Consider the following 23,701-nt stretch of genomic DNA (forward strand, 5'->3'; position numbering starts at 1 on the left):
TAGGGGGATAGGGGATATGGGGATTGGGATAGGGGGTAGGGGCTATGGGGATAGGGGGTATGGGATAGGGGGTATGGGGATAGGGGATATGGGATAGGAGATATGGGGATATGAAATAGGGGATATGGGATAGGGGGATGTGGGGATAGGGGGATAGGAGATAGGGGATTTGGGATATGGGATTGGGGATAGAGGGATAGGGGATATGGGGATTGGGGATAGGGGAGTAGGGGGTATGGGATAGGGGGTATGGGGATAGGGGATATGGGGTATGGGATAGGGGATATGGGATGGGATATGGGACGTTCCCCCCCCAGACCGGGACGTTCCCCCGGGCCCGGCGCGGCCCGCGCGCTCCCCCTGCCGGCAGGCGCTGCCACTGCAGGTCAGGCCCCGCCCCCCGGGACGCCCCAGCGAATCATGGCCCGTGCCGAGGCCCCGCCCCTGCCGTGCCCCCCGCGGCTCCCGAGCTCGGGACAGACCCGCGGGACAGGCGGGACAGGCGGGACAGACAGACACGCGGCCATGGAGCGCGACGGGACACGCGGCTTCCTGCCGCCCTTCCCGCACTTCGCCACCAGCGCCATCCACGCCGGGCAGGAGCCCGAGCAGTGGCGCTCCGGGGCCGTGGTGCCGCCCATCTCGCTCTCCACCACCTTCAAGCAGCGCGCGCCCGGAGAGCACACGGTGAGTGCGGCCACCACCGAGGCATCGGGCCAGCCACGCGGGCACTGAGCCATCCAGGGAAGTCCTGAGCCATCCGGAGGGGTTCTGAGCCAGCCACGCGGGTCCTGAGCCACCTGCGGGGGCACGGAGTCATCCGGGCGAGTCCTGAGCCATCCAGGGAAGTCCTGAGCCATCCAGGGGGGGTCCTGAACCGCTCACGGGGACATTGAGCCATCCAGGGGGACACTGAGCCATCCAGAGGGTTACTTAGCCATCCACGGGGGCATCGAGACACCCACGGGATACCGAGCCATCCAGAGGGGTACTGAGCCATCCAAGAGAGTACTGAGACATTCAGGGGGGTCCTGAGCCGCCCACGGGGACACTGAGCCATCCGGGGGGGTCCTGAGCCGCCCACGGGGACACTGAGCCATCCAGGGGGGTCCTGAGCCGCCCAGGGGGACACTGAGCCATCCGGGGGGGGGGGTCCTGAGCCGCTCACGGGGACATTGAGCCATCCAGGGGGACACTGAGCCATCCAGAGGGGTACTTAGCCATCCACGGGGGCATCGAGACACCCACGGGATACCGAGCCATCCAAAGGGGTACTGAGCCATCCAGAGGGGTACTGAGCCATCCAAGAGGGTACTGAGACATTCAGGGGGGTCCTGAGCCACCCACGGGGATACTGAGCCGTCCTCGGGGGCATCGAGCCACCCACGGGGGTGCCGATCCACCCACGGGGGCACCGGGCACACCGGGGGCAGGCGGCGGCCCCGGGGACAGGAGGGAGCTCCCGGGGACGTGTTTTCCCACGTGGCAGCTCCTGGCCGAACGCGGGCATCCTTTGCCCCTGGAAGCGGTGCTTTCGCTCAGGGAGGGTGTGGGGTGTCCTCACCGGGAATATTCCAGACCCATCTGGACACGATGCTGTGCCAGGTGCTCTGGGCTGGCCCTGCCGGAGCAGGAGGGGGGACCGGTGACCCTCTGTGATCCCCTCCAGCCTCACCCAGACTGTGGTTGTTTTCCCGGGCGGGGATCGGGAGACTTTGGAATGATTTCGTGGGAAGGGGACGAAGGGGAGCAGGACAAGGATGCTGCTGCCCAGCTCCGTGGGCTTGCACGGTGCCAGGGCTCTGGGGGGCTTTCCCTGCCCCTTTGGCAGCTGCAGTGCCCGGGCAGGATCCGTGTTCTCCCCCGCACACATCGTGTGAGAGGTTCCTTCGGTTCTCCTTCTAAACCGAAGGAGGTTTTTTGTGGCTGCCCTGTAGAAAGCACTGTGGGGTTTGCACTGCTCTGTCCTGGAGTTTCTGATGGAAAGCCCTGGCACGGGTCTGCCCCTCCTAACCCAGAGCCAGCCGGATGTGCCTTGTGATCCCTGATCACAAGCTGGGAATGCCTGGAGCAGGAGCTGTGCTGAGAAGCCCCAGGAGGAGTCGGGCAGTGCCCACATCCTGCTTCCAGGGTGGCTGTGCCCCTGCCAGGGGCTCTGCTGGAGAGACCCGCTGGATTCCCGAGCACCAGGAAATTGTCATTACAGAGAAACGCTCAGAGAATGCAGATCCCAGAGTGCCCAGCAGGTTCTCTGCATCCGGGCGTGCAGGGGTGGTTTCCCTCATTAAATCTTCCCAGAATTCACATGAAAGCTGGAGCTCTGAGCTGTGGAACTTGCCAGTGATGCATTTGGGCTCTCAGGAAGGGCCAGGTTCGAGCTGGCCCTGTGCCATCTCCCAGGCTGAACGTGGTGGAGATGGGGCCTGATAATTTTCCCTGATAATTCCCTCCAGAGAGGCTGTGGAGTCTCCCCACTGGAGCTATTCAGGACCCATCTGGGCACAACCCTGTGCCAGCTGCTCTGGGATGGCCCTGCTGGATCAGGGAGGTGAGAGCAGATGCCCCAGTGTGGTCCCTTCCAGCCTCACCCATCCTGGGATCTGGGAGTGAGTGGACTGTGTCCACCCCAGACCTTTTCTCCAACAGTGACCACAGATGGGTGTGTAGGAAAAAGCAGGAAATTGTGTCTGCTTTCCCCAGTGCACCCTCAGATAACCTTTTTCCCTGGGGATGCCCAGTTGTTGTGCCAGGAATCCCTCCTGCTGCTCTGGGAGGAGCTGGATGCCCCCAGCGAGGGCTCTTTGAGGAGCCTGGAACTGCTGTTGTCCCAAACTTTGCCAGTGCTCCCTCTGATGGCGTCTCTTCCTCCCTCCCCCCAGGGCTACGAGTACAGCCGGTCTGGGAACCCCACCCGGGATTGCCTGGAAAAGGCCGTGGCTGCCCTTGATGGAGCCAAATACAGTGAGTAACCCACGGCTTGGGCAGGGGCTGGGGCAGCCTGGGCTGGGGGCAGCTGTCCCTGCCCATGGCACGGGGTGCCAAGGGGTGAGCCTGAAGTCCCTTCCAACCCAACCCAACCCATTCCAGGATTGTGTGATCACAGCTCTGACTGCAGGAGCTGCTTTGTGGTGTCAGAATCCAGTGGTCATTGTGGGAAGGTCCAGCTCAGTCCCTGGGCCCTCTGTCGTGCTCCCTCACTGTGTTTGCTGCCTGAGCTGAGCTGGATCCATCCCTGGCACCAGCTCTGGGTGCAGTGGGCAGTGGGAGCAGGCAGCCCCTGGGCCCAGCTGCCACCAGCCCATTCCCAGCTGGCACCAGTCTGTTCCCAGCTGGCACCACCCTGGGCCCAGGCTGTGTAAATCAAGCTGCTGCTTTAATTAACTGGCTCTACTCATCAAGTGAGAGAGAGTGGAGTGATGGAGCAGGTTCCTCTGGGAGGCAAAGCGAGGAAGGCAGGTCTGACCAGGCTGTCCCATCAAACACAGCCTCTCTCTGTTCTCTTCCAGGTTTAGCTTATTCTTCTGGCTTAGGGGCTCTTCTGAACGTTTGTCACCTGCTGAAGACAGGGGACACAGTGATCTGCATGGATGATGTCTATGGAGGTAAGAACAGCCCCCTGGGGCTTTGGTCTCCAATGTGCAAGGAACTTGATGGGCCTGGACTCTGAAATGCCTGGGTAGAATCCTCCTTTTCCTCGAAGTCTTTTCACTTTGTGACAACACAGCTCAGTCCTGTCTGATTTGGGTGTCAGAAATTCAGGCACTGTTGCACAACGTGAAGGTTTAGAAAGATGTAACAAGAACTGCATGTTGGAGTGAGGGGAAATAGCAACATCTGGTGCTGCACAGGTTTGTTTGCAGAGCAGGACCCTCCTTCCAGTGTCTGGTATTTCCCTGATCCCTTCCCTGGGTCTGACCCTTTACCAACCAGCATTTTGTCTGGACTGTTCCATGATCTCCCCCAAGGCACAGCTTCCCTCTGTTGTCCTGTGTTCTCTGGACACTTCAGTGATGCCACAGCCCATGAGTAGCTGTTGATCTTCCATCTTTTTTATCAATCCACTCTTCCAAATAACTCCAGTCCCAGAGTGCATCCACCTCAGCCAAGCCCTTGGGGTCCCTCAGAATTCCAGAGGGGGCACATCCTGGCAGGAATGGTGTGGCGGTTCCTGGGTGTGCCCTCTGTCCCCTGGGGCAGCAGGGCTGGGTGTCTCCTGGCCCTGGCACAGAGTTCCAGCCTGCTCTGTTGTCAGGGGAAGGTTGGAGAGCCCAGCCAGGACAGCTTTTCCCAATCAATAGCTGGCAAAGCTGGCACTCACCCTTGCCCTCCCCAGGAGTGCCCCTCTGTGCTGGTGCCCAGCAAAGCTGCACACACACTTTGGCTTTTCCTGCTGAAGTTCTGCTGTGCCAGGGAATCTCCAAACTGCAGCTGGAGCCAGACTGGGTGGAGAGCAGGAATCTCTGCCCCTTTGGCTCACAGCCCTCCCACCACACTCCAGCATCCCCTCACCAGAGCACATGGGCAGCTCTTCACTTCTGAAGGGCTCAGGGGGCATCTTCCATGTAAAAGCCCCTCACCTGCTCATTAAAGCCTCAACTTGGGCTGGTTTTGCAGAGATAATTTTATTGCATCTCCTCTGGTTTTTTTATTGCATCTCCTCTGGTTTTTTTATTGCATCTCCTCTGGTTTTTTTTATTGCATCTCCTCTGGTTTTTTCCATACCTTTGTTATTAAAAAGGGTTTCTTTAACCCCCCAAGTCACTCACCTTCAGCACACACAATCTCCCTGTTCCATCCCTTCGTGCTTTGATGGCAAAATGCTGTTGGACAGAAGGGAGTCCAGGAGGGACAATCTTGGCAGAGAGAGCCAATAAATTAATTTTTAATCCAGGCAGTATTTCCAGTGTGTTGCACATCTATTGATCAACTGTTTGCTGCTGGATTCCACTTGTAATCTCCTCCCTGAAAGGTTCCAAAGACAGGAAGGAAAGAACCACTTTTAATGGAATGATAATAAACACAGGAATAACAAGTACAGCACTGGAGTCTTCCCCTTGATTCTTCTCTGTTTAATTTTGTGATCAAAAAACCCACACTGACTTCAAAGACTTCACAAATCACTCTGATCCCATATTCCCATTAATTGTCAAGATAATTAAAACTACGTAATCTTGAAACTTTTTTAGAAATAAAAGTAATACTAATGGGCCATTTAAGTGCAACATCAAGCTGTGCCCTCCAGACTTTCCCAGGATGGTACAAGAGACTGGAGGGCAGTGAAGGGAAGTTAAAGGAAGTTGTTTCATTCTGTGATTTTGGGGTTTTTTAGGCACAAACAGGTACTTCAGGAAAGTGGCCACAGAACTTGGCTTGAAGGTGGTTTTTGTGGACTGCACAAAGCCCAAATGCCTGGAAGCTGCAATGACACCACAGACCAAGGTAGGGCAGAGGGGAGTGAATGTTGTGGCATAGTTTGCTTTGTTATCCTGATGAATTTGGTGTCCATGGTGAGCTGAGGGCTCAGGCCTTGGGCACAGCTGGTTCCACCAGGGCACCTGGTGATGTTTGTGGTGCCTCTTGGAAAGGGTTTTAAGAAGGGCAAAAAACACCCTGGAGAGAGGAGGAGGAGGGAAGGGGTCAGGAAGAGTGGAGGTTGCCCAGAGCTGGAGGTGCTCCCTGGCACTGGGGGGACCACCCCCTGCTCCAGGGAAGGGATCCAGCTGGGGAAGGTTCCAGACCTTTGGGTGGAAAGACTTTGTTCTGGCTCTGTCAGGCCTTCTCCAGGTGGGCTGAACCCGGTTTTGCCAAAGCTCTGATGTGTTTCCCATGTTGTGTTTGGGGAATCTCCTCTCCCAAGAACCTTCTGCTCCAGCAGAGGAACCTTGTTTCCACTCTGGGAAGCTGCCACTCCATAAATCAGCACTCAGAGCCCTTCTCCCTTACCCAGGGGCATCAGCAGCCCTGCAAAGGCCTGACCTGGTGCTCTCTGTCGGGTTCTGCAGCTGGTTTGGATCGAGACCCCCACCAACCCCACGCTGAAGGTCATCGACATCAGAGCCTGTGCGGACGTGGCACACAAACACGGGGATGTTCTCCTGGCAGTGGACAACAGCTTCATGTCTGCCTATTTCCAGGTGTGTCCACCATCAGCCCCTTAGCCCAGTGGACCTGAAGGTCCGTTTTCTGGGAGGGAAGCACCGAGGAACTGTAGTTTTGGTCTTTGCCTTGTGAAATCACCTGCTCTGTTGTAACTCCAGGTTAATGCTGGTGGGTGCACAGGGGAGGGGGATCTGTCAGTCAGAAGTCTTGGAGTTTGGTTCCTGCTGTTGGAAATCACAGCAGGCCTGGTAGAAAGTGTCCTGTTTCCTGATGTTGGCCCTTTTATAGCCATTCTTTTGTATATGCTGTTCATGGGCTGTGCTGAGCCACTAAAGGTGCAAAGTAGAAGGTGGTGGGAGAAGAAATTAAACCAAGCAAAATTGGTTCAGTCTTCTTTGAAGACATCCAAGTTACCTTTTTCTTCAGTATTTTGGTGAATTTGTGGCTGAGGAGTTTATAATTTGGATCTCAAACAACTTGCATCACTTTTCTGCTTTGGCAACAAGAACACATGAAGTGATTTTCTTAAGTTCTAAAAGTGCTTCAGAACAATAAACTTCCAAATTTTGTTGATCTTAATATGGGCTAGAAATACTCATATAAATTTCTCAGGAGTCCAAACTAATTCCTTTTGGTTTAGGTCTAAATTCCCCTTTTTGCAGAGTCCAAAAGGAAAGTGCCTGGTTTTGTTCAGGGTCCTGAGATCTCCAAGGGTTAGAGGAGCTCTGTCTGCACTGAGTGTCAGTGCTCAGCTCCAGCAGCTGCTCTGGGACATTCCAGGGGCTTGGGCATTGCCCCCTGCAACGTGTTCTTCAGTTCAGAACTCACAGTTTGCTCCAGAAAGTGGCTGTGAAAGGCCCAGAGGGAGCTGGGCTGGTTAATGAGTCTGGGCCAGCCTGGTGCCAGCGCTAATGATTAATTAGGGTGAGGGTGAGGGGAGCTGGGAATGTTGTGAAACCCCTGCAGACTCTGCTGGTACTGAGCAAATGAGAATGTCAGAGGGCTTTGCATGTCACTGTGGAGTGCCAGAGGCATTTCCTGGTGTTCTGGTGTGCACTGGGAGGGTGCTGTCCACGTTCCCTGGGTGGATTCCATGGTCAGTCTGGCTCTGCAGCCTTTACACCTCCTGCTGTGTTACCTTTTAACACACTGATGCTCTTCACTCTTTGGAATATCTTGATATTATGTGCAAAGTTCCTGACTTAGTGATTGATTAAAAAACATGAGTGTTCTTGACTTCTTGCCCATCAACCTCTTGGTTCATCTCTCCTTCCAAAGGCTCTGGGAGCAAAGCTGGGAGGTGAGGGAGAACTGGCAAAACCCCTCCTTGCCTTGTGTTTGCAGCTCTTTCAGTGCAGGATCACCAGCACCTGGAAAACAATGCAATGTTTTTGCTTTGCAGACTGTTGAGGTCTTAATTTTCTAAGGAAATACATTTTAGAGAGTAAATACCATTATTTATCCCAGGCTCAGCTTAGAACTACTTTTTCCCAAACAGTGTGTTGGATGGATTCAACCACTCCTCTCCCTGAATCCCGTGGGAATTGGCCCAGTGCTTTTAACTCACATTGGGTTGTGCCTCTCTGGAATTCAGTGTCTCCCTGCACTGTTGGTTTTATCACCTATCCAGTCCCCATTCTCTGGGGTTTGTGTTTAAGGTGTTAAGCTGTTTTGGGGGGATTTTCTCCACTGGTTTTTGCTGTGTGAGCTGCCAGCCCTCCTGGGGGGCTGGAGGGGGCTGTGGCTGCACCTGGGCTGTGTCACAGCTCTCAACCTGGTTGTGTTTCAGCGTCCTTTGTCCCTGGGGGCCGATATTTGTATGAGCTCTGCCACCAAATACATGAACGGTGAGTGTGGGAGCTCAGCACCACCTGGGGCAGGGCTGGGTGGGATATTGGGAAGGAATTGCTGGCTGGGAGGGTGGGCAGGCCCTGGCACAGGTGCCCAGAGAAGCTGTGGCTGCCCCAGCCCTGGGAGTGTCCCAGGCCAGGCTGGACAGGACTTGGAGCACCCTGGGACAGTGGGAGGTGTCCCTGCCAGGGCAGGGGTGGGGTGAGATATTTAAGGTTCCTTCCAATCTAAACCAGTCTGGGATTCTGTGATAACATGAATTGTTGCTGTTATTATTATTATTAAGCCATGCTGGCTTTAATTTGGCTACAACAAAGCAAGTGCCTCCAGAGCAGGTGGGTTGGGAGCTGCTCTCCCTGAGTCAGGAGCTGGAGCTGCTCCCCAGGACATCCCTGGGTCCTGCAGTGTCCTGGCAGGTGGCACAGGGGACCTGGGAAGTGCCAGTGCTGAGCAGAGCTTTAGAAACAGCCAGACCTACCCTTAAATTCCTGTCTGCACAGGGAGGAGGGTGGAGCTCCCAGGGGCAACCAGGGCCTTGCAGAGCTGGGCTTTGATAATACCAGGGTGGAGAAACTGGGGATTTGAGGCCGAATCCTGGGGCAGATGGAACCCTGACCCTGCTCTTGTCTCCTGGCATGTGCAGGGCACAGCGATGTGTTGATGGGACTGGTCTCAGTGAACAGGGAGGATCTCTACGAGAGGCTCAAATTCCTGCAGAACTGTGAGTACTTCCCCCAGGAGACACCTGGAGTGAATCCTGGTCCCACACCAGCTCCTCCTGTGCAGGGGGTGCACACAGCTGGGAATCCTGCCCAGAGATGCAGCTCAAATGGGCAGAACTGGGAAGAGTAGAATTAAATTTTGAGTCAAATTCAAATCAAATCAATATTTATCAATTAATAAAATAAACTTTATAAACTTAATAAAATTAGTGACAGTGGTCTCCACTTCCCAACTGCTTCTAGGAACACTGATGAGGCTCATGGTGGAAGCATCAAGGTGTGTCTGCCTTGTGCACACCTGCAGTTAAAGGGGATTTTTCATAGAATCATAGAATGGATTGGGTTGGAAAAGACCTCCAAGATCATCGAGTCCAACCCTTGGTCCAACTCTAGTTCATTTACTAGATCATGGCACTCAGTGCCACGGCCAACCTGTGTTTAAAAATCTCCAGGGATGGGGAATCCACCCCCTCTCTGGGCAGCCCATTCCAATCCCTGAGCACTCTCTCTGTAAAAAATTTTTTTCTGCTCTCCAACTTCAATTTCCCCTGGCAGAGCTTGAGCCCATCGTGCCCCCTTGTCCTATTGCTGAGTGCCTGGGAGAAGAGACCAACCCCCACCTGGCCAGAACTTCCCTTCAGGGAGTTCCAGACAGTGCTGAGGTCACCTCTGAGCCTCCTCTTCTCCAGGCTGAACACCCCCAGCTCCCTCAGCCTCTCCCCACAGGGCTTGTGCTCCAGTCCCTTCTCCAGCCTCGTTGCTCTTCTCTGGCCCTGCTCCAGCCCCTCAATATCCTTTCTGAACTGAGGATTCTAAACTGAGGATTCTAAACTCACCCATCAGAATTTTCTTATATATATTAAACTCACAGTGGGGTTGGATCAAGAGTTGGACTTGCTGATCTCAGAGGTCTCTTCCGACCCAACTCATTCTGTGATTCTGTTTTCTGGTGTTTGTGCCATACTGACCCCCACACCCCTTTCCTGGGGTTGTGTCTCCCCTGGCAGCGCTCGGGGCGGTGCCCTCGCCCTTCGACTGCTTCCTGTGCAGCCGCGGCTTGAAGACTCTGCACATCCGGATGCGGCAGCACTTCCACAACGGGCTGGCCGTGGCCCAGTTCCTGGAGACACATCCCTGCGTGGACAGGGTCATCTTCCCAGGTGGGTGGGCACAGCCCGGAGCAGGGCACGGCCCAGAGCAGGGGACTGGCTGCTGCCGTGCAGCCTGGCATTGTCACCTGCACTGGGGTGGCAAGGGCTGGGTGTCCCCCTTGGAGCTGCTCCTGGGAATGAGGGGCATCAGCTCCGAGTGACTCCCCAAATCCAGGGATGGCTCAGGATGGGTGTCCCCCTTGGAGCTGCTCCTGGGAATGAGGGGCATCAGCTCCAAGTGACTCCCCACATTGCAGGGATGGCTCAGGATGGGTGTCCTCCCTGTGGAGCTGCTCCTGGGAATGAGGGGCATCAGCTCCAAGTGACTCCCCAAATCCAGGGGTGGCTCAGGCTGGGTGTCCCCCCTGGAGCTGCTCCTCCTCGGAATAAGGGACATCAGCTCCAAGTGACTCCCCAAATCCAGGGATGGCTCAGGCTGGGTGTCCCCCTTGGAGCTGCTCCTGGGAATGAGGGGCATCAGCTCCAAGTGACTCCCCACATTCCAGGGATGGCTCAGGCTGGGTGTCCCCCTTGGAGCTGCTCCTGGGATTGAGGGGCATCAGCTCCAAGTGACTCCCCAAATCCAGGGATGGCTCAGGCTGGGTGTCCTCCCTGTGGAGCTGCTCCTGGGAATGAGGGGCATCAGCTCCGAGTGACTCCCCAAATCCAGGGATGGCTCAGGCTGGGTGTCCCCTTTGGAGCTGCTGCTGGGAATGAGGGACATCAGCTCCGAGTGACTCCCCAGATCCAGGGGTGGCTCAGGCTGGGTGTCCCCCCTGGAGCTGCTCCTGGGAATGAGGGGCATCAGCTCCAAGTGACTCCCCACATTGCAGGGATGGCTCAGGATGGGTGTCCTCCCTGTGGAGCTGCTCCTGGGAATGAGGGGCATCAGCTCCAAGTGACTCCCCAAATCCAGAGGTGGCTCAGGCTGGGTGTCCCCCCTGGAGCTGCTCCTCCTTGGAATAAGGGACATCAAGTGACTCCCCACATTCCAGGGTCACTTGGGTTGGGTGTCCCTTTGGAACTGCTCCTCCTGGGATTGAGGGGCATTCACTCCAAGTGATTCCCCACATTCCTGGGATGGTTCAGGCTGGGTGTCTCCTTGGAGCTGCTCCTCCTGGGAATGAGGGACATCAACTCCAAGTGACTCCCCAAATCCAGGGGTGGCTCAGGCTGGGTGTCCCCCTTGGAACTGCTCCTGGGAATGAGGGGCATCAGCTCCGAGTGACTCCCCACATTCCAGGGATGGCTCAGGCTGGGTGTCCTCCCTGTGGAGCTGCTCCTGGGAATGAGGGGCATCAGCTCCAAGTGACTCCCCAAAACCAGGGATGGCTCAGGCTGGGTGTCCCCCTTGGAGCTGCTCCTGGGAATGAGGGGCATCAGCTCCAAGTGATTCCCCAAATCCAGGGGTAGCTCAGGCTGGGTGTCCCCCTTGGAGCTGCTCCTGGGAATGAGGGGCATCAGCTCCAAGTGACTCCCCAAATCCAGGGATGGCTCAGGCTGGGTGTCCCCCTTGGAGCTGCTCCTGGGAATGAGGGGCATCAGCTCCAAGTGACTCCCCAAATCCAGGGGTGGCTCAGGATGGGTGTCCTCCCTGGAGCTGCTCCTCCTTGGAATAAGGGACATCAAGTGACTCCCCACATTCCAGGGGTCACTTGGGTTGGGTGTCCCTTTGGAACTGCTCCTCCTGGGATTGAGGGGCATTCACTCCAAGTGATTCCCCACATTCCTGGGATGGTTCAGGCTGGGTGTCCTCCCTGTGGAGCTGCTCCTCCTGGGAATGAGGAACATCAACTCCAAGTGACTCCACAAATCCAGGGGTGGCTCAGGCTGGGTGTCCCCCCTGGACCAGGCTGAGCGGGACCTGCTTCTCCTTGGAATGAGGGACATTCCCTCCAAGTGCCTCCCCACATTCCAGGGATCACTGGGGCTGGGTGTCCCCCTTGGAGCTGCTCCTCCTGGGAATGAGGGACATTCCCTCCAAGTGTCTCCCCAGATTGCAGGGGTGGCTCAGGCTGGGTGTCCCCCTTGGGAAACAGCTCTTCCTTGGAATGAGGAACATTCCATCCCAGGTGATTCCCCAAATCCAGGGGTGGCTCGGGCTGGGTGTCCCCTTGGAGCAGCTGAAGGGGAGCTGCTCCAGCTCTGATCCAAGTGCCTCCCCACATTCCAGGGCTGCCCTCCCACCCCCAGCACGAGCTGGTGAAGCGCCAGTGCACGGGCTGTCCTGGCATGGTCACCTTCTACATCAAAGGGAACCTCAAACATGCCACTGCCTTCCTCAAGAACCTGAAGGTAAATGGCAATAGAAACACCCTCTCAGAGGGACCTGGGACTGTCCTGCTGAGGGGTGGGGGTGGAAGTGGCCTTTCTGGGTGTGGGGACAGTCTTTGTACTTGCAAAGCTCCTCGAGTGTTTTGGGTGTGACCATCTCTAAATAATAGAGAATTTGTAAATGGGAGGCTGAGGAGAGGGAAGAAAAGCTGCCTGAGCTCCTTGGCAGGGTTTGTTTGCACAGCAGGGTGAGGTGTGTCCAGGCTAACCCAGGTGCTGGTGCTGACAAAGGGCCTTTTGCCAAAATAAGTTGGAAGCAGAGGAGCTGTGGCTGGTGCAACACTGCTGGAATATTTCAAAGTGCTCATCAGGGGAATAACACCCTGAGGAAGGGCCTGAACCAGGAAGCAGAGAGGGAGTCCCTCAGTTTAGCTGACCCAAACTACAGACTGTTGCTGTTCTGCTCTGTGTTCATTCTGCCTGTGCCCTTTGATGTGTTCCTGGCCTTGATCTCTGGTTAATTTGCATCCTGCTCTGGTGGTTTTGCTGTTTTGTTCTTGGAAAAACTGATCAGTCAGACGTGACAGAGGCGAGTTGGGGCTTCCTTCTCCCCCCGAATTACTGGCCAGCTGATGTCACCCCCTGAAAATGAATGTACTAAAATATGGTCTGCCCACAAAATATCCTTTGACCTGAGAGGGAGAGCAGGGAGTCCTGGCACAGGAGATCCGCCAGCTTGGACAAGAAACATCAAGGATTATGTCCCAGAATTAGTTCCTTACACTTACCCAAGTCCTTTGACTTGGATAACCATCAGTTTTCTTTAGGTTTCTCAAAAAGTAAAGTCATTTCATAGAATCATTCCAGCATCCCAGACTGGGGTGGGTTGGCAGGGACCTTAAAGCCCACCCAGTGCCACCCCTGCCATGGGCAAGGACACCTCCCACTGTCCCAGGGTGCTCCAAGCCCTGTCCAGCCTGGCCTGGGACACTCCCAGGGCTGGGGCAGGGCGAGTCTGTTTTAAATCTTAGGAGCTCTTACCTGTTAAATGGACACTTTATTCCCTAATTGCAGCTAATACCATTTATAAAATAAAAGTTATTATAGAAAAACTTAGGGAAATAAACCCCTAAACATTCCTTTTTCCTTGATGTCCTTGAAATGGTCACATCCCCAAGGCTGCCTGAGCTCCAGGGGCATTTGGACAACACTCCCAAGGACAGGGGGGGGTTGTTGGGGTGTCTGTGCAGGACTTGGGCTCATGATCCCTGTGGATTCCTTCCAGCTGGGGATATTCCATGATTCTCTGCCTCTCTTCCTGTGCATCCCCAGGAACTTGCTCTGTGTTTCATCCCTTGGTAACTCCTGTTCCCTCTCCACAGACGTTTGCCCTGGCTGAGAGTCTGGGGGGCTACGAGAGCCTGGCAGAGCACCCGTAAGTCCCCCTTCCTTCCCAGAGTCTCAAAGAGCTGCAAAGCCCCCCATTTTGGTGGCAGTTCCACACCTTTCCAGTCCCCAAGCCAAGCTTTCTACAGCTCTCCAGTCCTACAGCTTTCCATTCCCCAAGCATCACATTCCACGTAGTGAAACTCAGGGATTTGTGTAGCCCAAACCCAGCAGAGACTCCAGGAATTCTGTGAGTGTGAGAGTGCAGTGGTGGAGAAATTTTGACTGGAAGATTGAGGCACAGTTTGTTGCCCTGGAAACAATCCAAGAAGTCAGTGTGTGTTGGAATTGTGGAGCGGGTGGGATTGAGGGAAGGGCTCTGCCATGCTCCCTGCTCACACCAGAGGGCATGGGCAGCACACGCACCCAGCTCCTCCTTCTCCCTGCCAGGACTGTCTGTGGGAATTAAAGCAACACTTGGCTGCTCCTGGTGAGGTTGAAAGGCTAAAAATGGGATTTGTATGAAATCAGATTCCTTTGCTCCAAACCAATTTGGTTTTCAAAAAGCTACAGGGAAATTTATGGCTTTCTGGGCTAAGTCCTTGCAGGTATTGATTTGGGAATAACAACACACCTAAAGCACTCCAGCAGCTGGAAAACACTGGGAGATGGTGGTGTCAGGAATGAGCATGTGGGGGAAAATGTCCTGCCATATCCTCCATAGCTGCAGAGAGCAAACCCTGCAATTTGGTGCAGGAAAAAAACCAGAAGTTAAAGGAGAACAGGAGATTTTATGCTGGAGATTGTTCACTGCAGCTGCTTCTCCACATGCAGGGCAGAGGTTTTAGATGCTCTTTTTAAGAGAAAAAAAAAAAACAAAACTCTGGAAGGAAAAGGAATGGTATTTTCTCCTTTTTCAGTTCCAGATTTTGAACTATCCACTTCATATTAATCATTTGTAACTTGGAGATTCTTTCTTGAAACTCTGGAGATAAAGCCCCTGAGTTCACATCACTTACAGTCACTGCCTGAGCTCTGTCCAGCTGTGGGTTCACCAGCAAGTGGCACAGGAAAGGTGGAAAACCCCAGGAAGCTCTGGGGGTGTTGGGAGGGACCTGGGCTGGGGACAGGGCAGGTCCCAGGCCAGGCTGTGCTGTCCCTGCAGGGCCATCATGACCCACTCCTCGGTGCCCCCTGAGGACAGGGCAGCTCTGGGCATCACAGACACGCTGATCCGCCTCTCCGTGGGGCTGGAGGATGAGGAGGATCTGCTGGCAGACCTGGAGCAGGCGCTGAAGGCTGCGGTGAGTGGGGGCTGTGCTGCTTAAAGGGAAACCAGCAGGAGAAAAGAGCCCAGATCAGGAGAAAAGAGCCCAGATCAGGAGAGATGATAAGTCAGTTACAATTTAATAACAATATTCCAATCAATGCAATGGCACCAAGAGAAATTGGGTTTAACCCCCAAGCCCAGCAGTGTAACCCACCCCCTGGGGCACAAACACAGGGGGGTTTGGTGGCCCCTGTGCTGAGCCCCACGTGGTGCCCCCGAGGCCAAAGGAAAAGGAAGGGACAAACCTGTTGGTGCAGATGATGGCACAGTCTGGTGGAGAGTGGGGGGCTCCTCCTGTCCAGGGTCTGCTCCTCCTCTGGATCCAAGGAGTGGTCCCAGAAGTCCCCAACCCCAAGATTCCATCCCCTCAGGTTTGGGTGGGAGCCCCCAGTGCCTCCCCCAGGGCAGGGAGTTCCACACTGGTGGATCTGACTCTGGCAGTCAGGGGGGATTTTGGACTCGTTGCTGGCCCATGGGCAGAGCTGAGCCCTCAGGTGGGTGTGGAGGTGCCAAGGAGTCCCTGCAGGGCAGTTCTCCCAGCTCCTCTGCCAGGCTTCTTTCCCAGCCAGCTCCCAGCCTGAGGGCTCAGCTGTGCCCTGGGCAGCTGCTGCCAATGGGCCCTTGGGAACAGTTGCTGGGCAATGGCCCAGAGGGTTTGGAATCCAACCTTCCCTCCGTCACTGAGAAGCCCCTTGGCCTGTCATTTGGAACTGCCACGTTCCCTTCTGCCACCTCTAAGGCACCTGCAGCCTTAAAGAATTAACACAATAAAGGGGTTGGAAATGGGAGTTTGGTGTATGAGGGATCCTGGAGCTGTTGGTGGGTGGGGAAGAAACTTGGGCTCTGCAGCAGTTGTGTCACTGTTTGATGTTCTGTGCAGGCAGGACAGTTTTGTCCCTGTATTTTCTCCCTTTTTGTGTGTATAGGGTTGTTTTTTATTGGTGTTTCTTTGTTTTTGAGAGGTTTTGGGGGTTTTTATGATAAGGAAAATCATCATCAGTAACTACACATATTTCTATTTGCCAGCACAGAGCATGAAAATAATCTGATGCTAAAATGTGTCTTATTTATGAAAAGGACAATTGTGTGGTTGATGAGGGGCAGCACATAATTCTCTCTCTCCCTTCTCCATGCAGTTTGCATAAGCCTTGAGACTCAGAGAAGGACCTTGGAATTGGATGTTGCAAAGACTGTGGAAGAGGACGTGGAAAACCAAATTGCTCCTTTGATTTGCCTTTGATTTGCCCTTGGGAATTCAGGCTGGATTCCTGGGGAACCTCCCTGGTGCTGTTGGACTGACTGATCCTGCTGGTGGTGGCTGTGCCTGGGCTGTGTGAGCACAGCCTGGGCTCTCCCTGGGGCCAGGCTGGAATTGGGAATTCCTGAGGGAATTCTGGAGCCAGGGGGTTGTCTGGGAGAGCAGCCCTGGGCTCACCCAGGAATGTGATCCCACTCAGACCAGCGTTTCTCCTGCTGCTTTGAGGTCACAGGGGGTGGGTCCTGCTCCTGCCCTGCACAGCTCATTCCTTCTCTTCTCTCTCAACCCAACAGGCCACCCTAAAACCTGATTGGCCTCAGATGTATTTTAATTAGGTTGGAAATGTGCTGAAAAGCTTTTCTCCTCTGGGTGTTTTGTGCTGTATTGAAAATGAACCATTGAAAACAGTAAATAAGAGCTTTCTAAAGAGGAGCCTTTCATTTCTTTTAAGAAAAAATCATGTGCTGCGAGTTATGGGAACAATTCTAATTAAAATATGCTTTGAATTCACTTGATGTTTTTCTTGGGTTTGCATCGTGTTCAAAATCAGGGGGGCACTGGGGGAACTGGGGACCACTGGGGGCATTGGGGACACTGGGGGAACTGGGGACCACTGGGGGCACTGGGGACACTGGGGGCACTGGGGGCATTGGGGACACTGGGGGAACTGGGGACCACTGGGGGCATTGGGGACACTGGGGGCACTGGGGGCATTGGGGACACTGGGGGCACTGGGAGCATTGGGGACACTGGGGGAACTGGGGACACTGGGGGCATTGGGGACACTGGGGGCACTGGGAGCATTGGGGACACTGGGGGAACTGGGGACCACTGGGGGCATTGGGGACACTGGAGGCACTGGGGACCACTGGGGGCATTGGGGACACTGGGGGCATTGGGGACACTGGAGGCACTGGGGGCATTGGGGACACTGAGGGCATTGGGGACCACTGGGGGCATTGGGGACACTGGGGGCATTGGGGACACTGGAGGCACTGGGGACACTGGGGGCATTGGGGACACTGGGGGAACTGGGGACCACTGGGGGCATTGGGGGCATTGGGGACACTGGAGGCACTGGGGACACTGAGGGCATTGGGGACACTGGAAACACTGGGAGCATTGGGGACGCTGGGAGCATTGGGGACACTGGGGGCATTGGGGACACTGGGGGCACTGGGGGAACTGGGGACCACTGGGAGCACTGGGGACACTGGGGGCATTGGGGACACTGGGGGCACTGGGGACACTGGGGGCCACTGGGGGCATTGGGGACACTGGGGGCATTGGGGACACTGGAGGCACTGGGGGCATTGGGGACACTGGGGGACACTGGGGGCATTGGGGACACTGGGGGCACTGGGGGCATTGGGGACACTGGGGGCAGTGGGAGCATTGGGGGCACTGGGGGAACTGGGGACCACTGGGGGCATTGGGGACACTGGGGGCATTGGGGACACTGGGGGCATTGGGGACACTGGGGCACTGGGAGCATTGGGGACACTGGGGGAACTGGGGACCACTGGGGGCATTGGGGACACTGGGGGCATTGGGGACACTGGGAACATTGGGGACACTGGGGGAACTGGGGACCACTGGGGGCATTGGGGACACTGGAGGCACTGGGGGCATTGGGGACACTGGGGTATTGGGGACACTGGAGGCACTGGGGACACTGGGGGAACTGGGGACCACTGGGGGCATTGGGGACACTGGGGGCATTGGGGACACTGGAGGCACTGGGGGCATTGGGGACACTGGGGGCATTGGGAACACTGGAGGCACTGGGGACACTGGGGGCACTGGGAGCATTGGGGACACTGGGGGAACTGGGGACCACTGGGGGCATTGGGGACACTGGGGGCACTGGGGGCATTGGGGACACTGGGGGCATTGGGGACACTGGAGGCACTGGGGACACTGGGGACACTGGGGGCATTGGGGACACTGGGGGCATTGGGGACACTGGGGGAACTGGGGACCACTGGGGGCATTGGGGACACTGGGGGCAGTGGGAGCATTGGGGGCACTGGGGGAACTGGGGACCACTGGGGGCATTGGGGACACTGGGGGCATTGGGGACACTGGGGCACTGGGAGCATTGGGGACACTGGGGGAACTGGGGACCACTGGGGGCATTGGGGACACTGGGGGCATTGGGGACACTGGGGACACTGGGAACATTGGGGACACTGGGGGAACTGGGGACCACTGGGGGCATTGGGGACACTGGAGGCACTGGGGGCATTGGGGACACTGGGGTATTGGGGACACTGGAGGCACTGGGGACACTGGGGGAACTGGGGACCACTGGGGGCATTGGGGACACTGGGGGCATTGGGGACACTGGAGGCACTGGGGGCATTGGGGACACTGGGGGCATTGGGGACACTGGAGGCACTGGGGACACTGGGGGCACTGGGAGCATTGGGGACACTGGGGGAACTGGGGACCACTGGGGGCATTGGGGACACTGGGGGCACTGGGGGCATTGGGGACACTGGAGGCACTGGGGACACTGGGGACACTGGGGGCATTGGGGACACTGGGGGCATTGGGGACACTGAGGGCATTGGGGACACTGGGAGCATTGGGGACCACTGGGGTCATTGAGGACCACTGGGGGCACTGGGGACACTGGAGGCACTGGGGACACTGGGGGCATTGGGGACACTGGGGGCACTGGAGGCATTGGGGACACTGGGGACACTGAGGGCATTGGGGACACTGGGGGCACTGGGGACACTGGGGGCATTGGGGACACTGGGGGCACTGGGGACACTGGGGGCCACTGGGGATGGCCCTGGAGCTGTTCACAAATACCTGTAAAGAAAAGAAGGTGTCAAGGGTGGTGTTAATTTTGTCAAGAAAAAGAGATACAAATTTGGATGTAGAACAACTTCTCCTGCAGATTGCAGTGTTTGGACAAGGGGGGCTCAGGGGGGCTGGGGTGGGACAAGGTGGCCCCTCCGTGGTGGCACAAGGGGCAGCTGGGGTTTGTTCCAAGGCAGATTCTCCTTGGGGAAAACATTTGGCCCTCCCAAATTCAGTGGATATTGGACTTTCTGGGGTGTCTTTTTTGCTTTATTTCTCAGATTGAGAGCTGGCCTGGAGTGGCAGTTGGGTGATGGTCACTCACCTGCTGATTCCAGGACTGTGGTCTGGGACACCCAAATGGTGTGGAGGTGAGGGAAGGGCTGGAACTGAGGGAAGGGCTGGAGGGGAGAAAAGGGGGCTGGAGGGGGGAGCAAAGGGGTCTGGGGGGGAGCAAAGGGGGCTGGAGGGGAGCAAAGGGGCTGGGGGTGAGCAAAGGGACTGGAGGGGGGAGCAAAGGGGCTGGAGGGGAGCAAAGGGGGCTGGAGGGGAGCAGAGGGGGCTGGAGGGGAGCAGAGGGGGGTGGAGGGGGGAGCAAAGGGGGCTGGAGGGGGGAGCAAAGGGACTGGAGGGGAGCAAACGGGCTGGAGGGGAGCAAAGGGGAGTGGAGGGGAGCAAAGGGGGGTGGAGGGGAGCAAAGGGGGCTGGAGGGGAGCAAAGGGGGGTGGAGGGGAGCAAAGGGGGCTGGAGGGGAGCAAAGGGGGGTGGAGGGGAGCAGAGGGGGGTGGAGGGGAGCAAAGGGGGGTGGAGGGGAGCAGAGGGGGCTGGAGGGGGGAGCAAAGGGGGCTGGAGGGGGGAGCAAAGGGGGCTGGAGGGGAGCAAAGGGGGCTGGAGGGGGGAGCAAAGGGGGCTGGAGGGGAGCAAAGGGGGCTGGAGGGGGGAGCAAAGGGGGCTGGAGGGGGGAGCAAAGGGGGCTGGAGGGGGGAGCAAAGGGGGGTGGAGGGGAGCAAAGGGGGGTGGGGGTGAGGTAGGAGGGCAATTATTGTGTATCAGCACACAAACAGAATAGTCTTCATTATCTGCAGTGATTAAATCCAGAGAAAACCCAGTGAAGGTGCTGACACCCCAAACCACCTCATTTGACAGAATCCCAGCCTGGTTTGGGTTGGAAGGAACCTCAGAGCCCACCCAGTGCCACCCCTGCCATGGGCAGGGACACCTCCCACTGTCCCAGGGTGCTCCAAGCCCTGTCCAGCCTGGCCTGGGACACTCCCAGGGCTGGGGCAGCCACAGCTTCTCTGCCCAACATGTGCCAGGGCCTGCCCACCTTCCCAGCCAGGAATTCCTTCCCAATATTCCATCTCTCCCTGCCCCCTGGCAGTGGGAAGCCATTCCCCCGTTTTCCTTGCCCCTGCCCAAAGGGTGGGTCACACCAGGCCAGCAGCTCCTGAAGCCCACCCACAGAAGTCCCTGAGATCCCGATGTTTTCCTGGGAGGAGCAGCCCCCGTGCTGTGCCAGGAATGTGCTGGTTGGGCTCTGGCTGTGCCAAAGGGCAGCAGGTCTGGATTCTGTCAGGAGTGTCTCCATCTCCCATGAAATGAAAAGCTGCTGTGGCTGCTCCTCCTGCTGCTGTCAGGGATTCCCTTATCCCTCTGTCTGGGGAAAGGACAGATCAAACTGCCAGCAGTGAAATTCCTAATGAATTGTTCCAGGATTTTCTTGACACACGGAATATCAGCCTGGAGCTGCCAGGCACTGGTCCCTCCTGGGGAGCTTCAGTGCCTGGTAGGAGAATGCAAAAACCTGATCCCTCACTGATTACTCACATTTATATCAACCTGGCAGAGCTCAGGGAATGTTTGGACAAGGCTCTCCTCAGGGACTGGGTGGGATTTCAGGGTGTCCTGTGCAGGGCCAGGGGTTGGGCTGGATGGCCCTTGTGGGTCCCTCACTGTAGGACTCTGTACATTTGAGCAGGAGAAAATCCTTTGGGATCTCTCTAAATATCCTTCCCTGGGTCCACCCCCCTGGCCCCAGCTCTGGGTTCTGTTTCCCATATTCCATCTTTGGGAAGCTAAAAGGGCCTGTTTCATCCTTGGGCTGGTGTTGCAGATGTGGATTCAGGTTCATTGCTCTTGAAGGGGAATTTGTCATTTATTCTGAGCCCTCCCGTTGGCTGAAGATACTTTTGTTCCTGGGAAACAGTGGAGCAGGAGCAGACTAAGCCCAGAGCTGAGCCCAGTTAGGCCAGAGGCAGGGCTGGCTCCTGCCCCAGCATTACCAGTGACAGCAGTGCTGGGGTCAGCCTGCTCTCCCAGCCCCACATTCCCAGGATTTGAACTTTTTTTGGCATTTCTCATTGCAGTTGGAGCTGTTTGATGAAGAGCTTTGTGTTTCCCAGCCAAGAGCTGAACCACATTAGTCAGAAGAGTTCTTAGAAACTTCAGCTTTCACTTACAGGAAAGTTGCTGTAATTGAGCCCCACTCTTTGTCAGCACTGAATAAACTTGTCTATCCAGAAAATCTGGAGTGATCCTGCAGAGAATTCCCGCTCCAGGAGCCACTCACCCCTTTGGCAGCTCTGCTGACCATGGACACAGCACATGAAGATGCTCCATCTCCCCGGGCTGCAGGTCCATGTCTGAGCATGAGCTGGGAATGACAGCTCATATCCCACATATTTATGGATTTAGTGGAGCCAAGGGCAGGAACTGCAGCCAAGAGATGCCCTTTGGTACTGGCACCGCTTCCCAAGCCCAGCACACACATCTCCATCAATCACCAACCCGAGCCTGAGCCTCCCAAGTGCTTTGTAATTCTTTTATCTGCCCCTGTGTGCAGGAGCTGACTTACAAATGCAGTTTTTATTCCTTCCTTTATCATCTCCCATCAGGCAAATATCGACTCTCTCATGTCTTGCTCAAGGGCCGGATGTTGGGAAAGGAGCAGAGATGCAGCTCTTGCTCTGCCAGTCTGGAAATCATGGAAGATCCTGAGCTGGAAGGGACCCATCAGGGTCAGGATCCAACCCCTGGCCCTGCACAGGCACCCCAACAACCCGCCCTGTCCCTGTCCTGTTGTCCAAACACTCCTGGAGCTCTGGCAGTGCTGGGGCCGTGCCCTGACTGTGCCCAAGCCCAGCTCTGGGCCCCCAGAGCTTCCCTCCTGTGGCACCCAGACAGGTGAGGGCACCTGGGGCCCTGCACCCCCCAGGGCACTGCAGGGACTGGCCCTGGAATGTGGGAGCAGAGGGGGGGGTTGGAAATGTTTTCCTCCTCAGGTTTTCAGCCATCATTTCCAGCTCCCTGAGCACCACTGAAAATTTATTTTCCCTCTCTTGCAAACCATCTTTTTCACCTCTTTAATCATATTCCTGCTTTATTAAACCCAAAGGCTGAGCCTCTCAGCCTTCCATGGGTCTGTGGGCACACCTGCCACGTGAGCTGGGCCACTTCAGATCTGCACACACACCATGGACCTTTATCCAGACCAGCTGCAGAGTTTGGGCAGGAAACTTGAGCACCTAAGGTGGAATTTTTCCCAATATTTCCATGTCTACCTGTATTTTCAAGATGCCTGTTGGGTTCTCACCATGGCACAATTATTGCCACCATAAGGAATGACTTTAAAAGGCTTTGTGTGTCTCACCAGAGCTGTGTGAGCTCTGCAAGAACAGAACAGAATTCCAGTTCAGTTGGGAGCATTTCCCAAGAGAGTGTCACAAAGGCTCTAAGAATGAAGAAATTATATTTAGATTGTGTTAATCATTTATCTCTTCTCCTCTTCGAGGCTTTCACGAGGACAGATGAACGTAAAAGGAATTCTCTCATGGACACATGGGCAGAGCAGGCCCAGAGCAAACATTTGTCTGAAGAGAATCATCCCAGAACATCAGATTAAACTGTTCTTGCTCATGGGCAAAGCAGAAAAGAGAATGAACGTGGAAGGAAGCGAAGGCAGAGAGCAAGTAAAAGGGAAGGCAAAGCCATCAGATAAGCACCACAAATAAGATAAAATTCCCCATTCACTGAACTTGATTTGATCTTTTTCTTTGCAGATGGGATGTGGTGTCCTGGCACTCGGTTTGTGGTTCCCACAGGGGCGTGTCCTGCTGGGCAGCCCCAGGGCTGGGGTGGCTTTGCTTGGTGAGAACACCCTCTGTGCCTCCCCACACCCCTGAACTACCAGTAATAACAGGGAACCCCAAAGCCCCTCCAGTGCCACCCCTGCCATGGCAGGGACACCTCCCACCAGCCCAGGCTACTCCAAGCCCTGTCCAGCCTGGCCTGGGACACTCCCAGGGCTGGGGCAGCCACAGCTGCTCTGGGCATCTGTGCCAGGGCCTGCCCACCCTCACAGCCAGCAATTCCTTCCCATTATCCATCTGAACCAGCACATGGAACCCCAAGATGGTCTGGGTTGGGATCTCAGAGCCCCTCCAGTGCCACCCCTGCCATGGGCAGGGACACCTCCCACCAGCCCAGGCTACTCCAAGCCCTGTCCAGCCTGGCCCGGGACACTCCCAGGGATGGGGCAGCCACAGCTTCTTCCCTTCCCTTCTCTCCTTTCTCCCAGGAATGTCTGAACTCGGAGCACTGTGCTGTGGCCTCCTCCACAAACAGGCTTTGCTTGCAGCTGCTGCCTTTTCCAAAGGCTTGTTTTGGCATCTCTTTGGTTCCCAGCACCAAATTTTTTGTGAGCTTTGACAGGGGCAGTAACTCCCAGTAACTCCCAGTAACTCCCAGTAACTCACAGTAACTCACTCCCAGTAACTCCCAGTAACTCCCAGTAACTCCCAGTAACTCACTTCCAGTA

The 23,701-nt window shown here is 56.0% G+C and overlaps 1 protein-coding gene across 1 annotated transcript; it reads left to right on the forward strand.

Moving 5' to 3' along the window:
• The first annotated feature begins 277 nt into the window (after positions 1-277).
• Positions 278-16,581, forward strand: CTH (cystathionine gamma-lyase). Its single transcript, XM_071565313.1, has 12 exons — positions 278-687; positions 2,880-2,961; positions 3,507-3,602; positions 5,330-5,439; positions 6,003-6,134; positions 7,889-7,946; positions 8,594-8,671; positions 9,680-9,832; positions 11,997-12,118; positions 13,480-13,532; positions 14,649-14,787; positions 15,950-16,581. Exons 1-12 carry the CDS (start codon positions 286-288, stop codon positions 15,956-15,958), a joined length of 1,434 nt encoding a protein of 477 aa, XP_071421414.1. The 5' UTR covers positions 278-285; the 3' UTR covers positions 15,959-16,581.
• The last annotated feature ends 7,120 nt before the right edge of the window (positions 16,582-23,701 follow it).

The sequence above is a fragment of the Pithys albifrons genome, chromosome 10, assembly GCF_047495875.1.
Source record: "Pithys albifrons albifrons isolate INPA30051 chromosome 10, PitAlb_v1, whole genome shotgun sequence".
NCBI lineage: Eukaryota > Metazoa > Chordata > Aves > Passeriformes > Thamnophilidae > Pithys > Pithys albifrons.

Bases quoted from the DNA above. Each gene is read 5' to 3' on its own strand.
- CTH (XM_071565313.1), top strand. From the start codon at position 286: ATGGGATGGGATATGGGACGTTCCCCCCCCAGACCGGGACGTTCCCCC. The intron at 688-2,879 runs GTGAGTGCGGCC...CCCTCCCCCCAG, and splicing joins GCGCGCCCGGAGAGCACACG to GGCTACGAGTACAGCCGGTC. The intron at 3,603-5,329 runs GTAAGAACAGCC...GGGGTTTTTTAG, and splicing joins CATGGATGATGTCTATGGAG to GCACAAACAGGTACTTCAGG.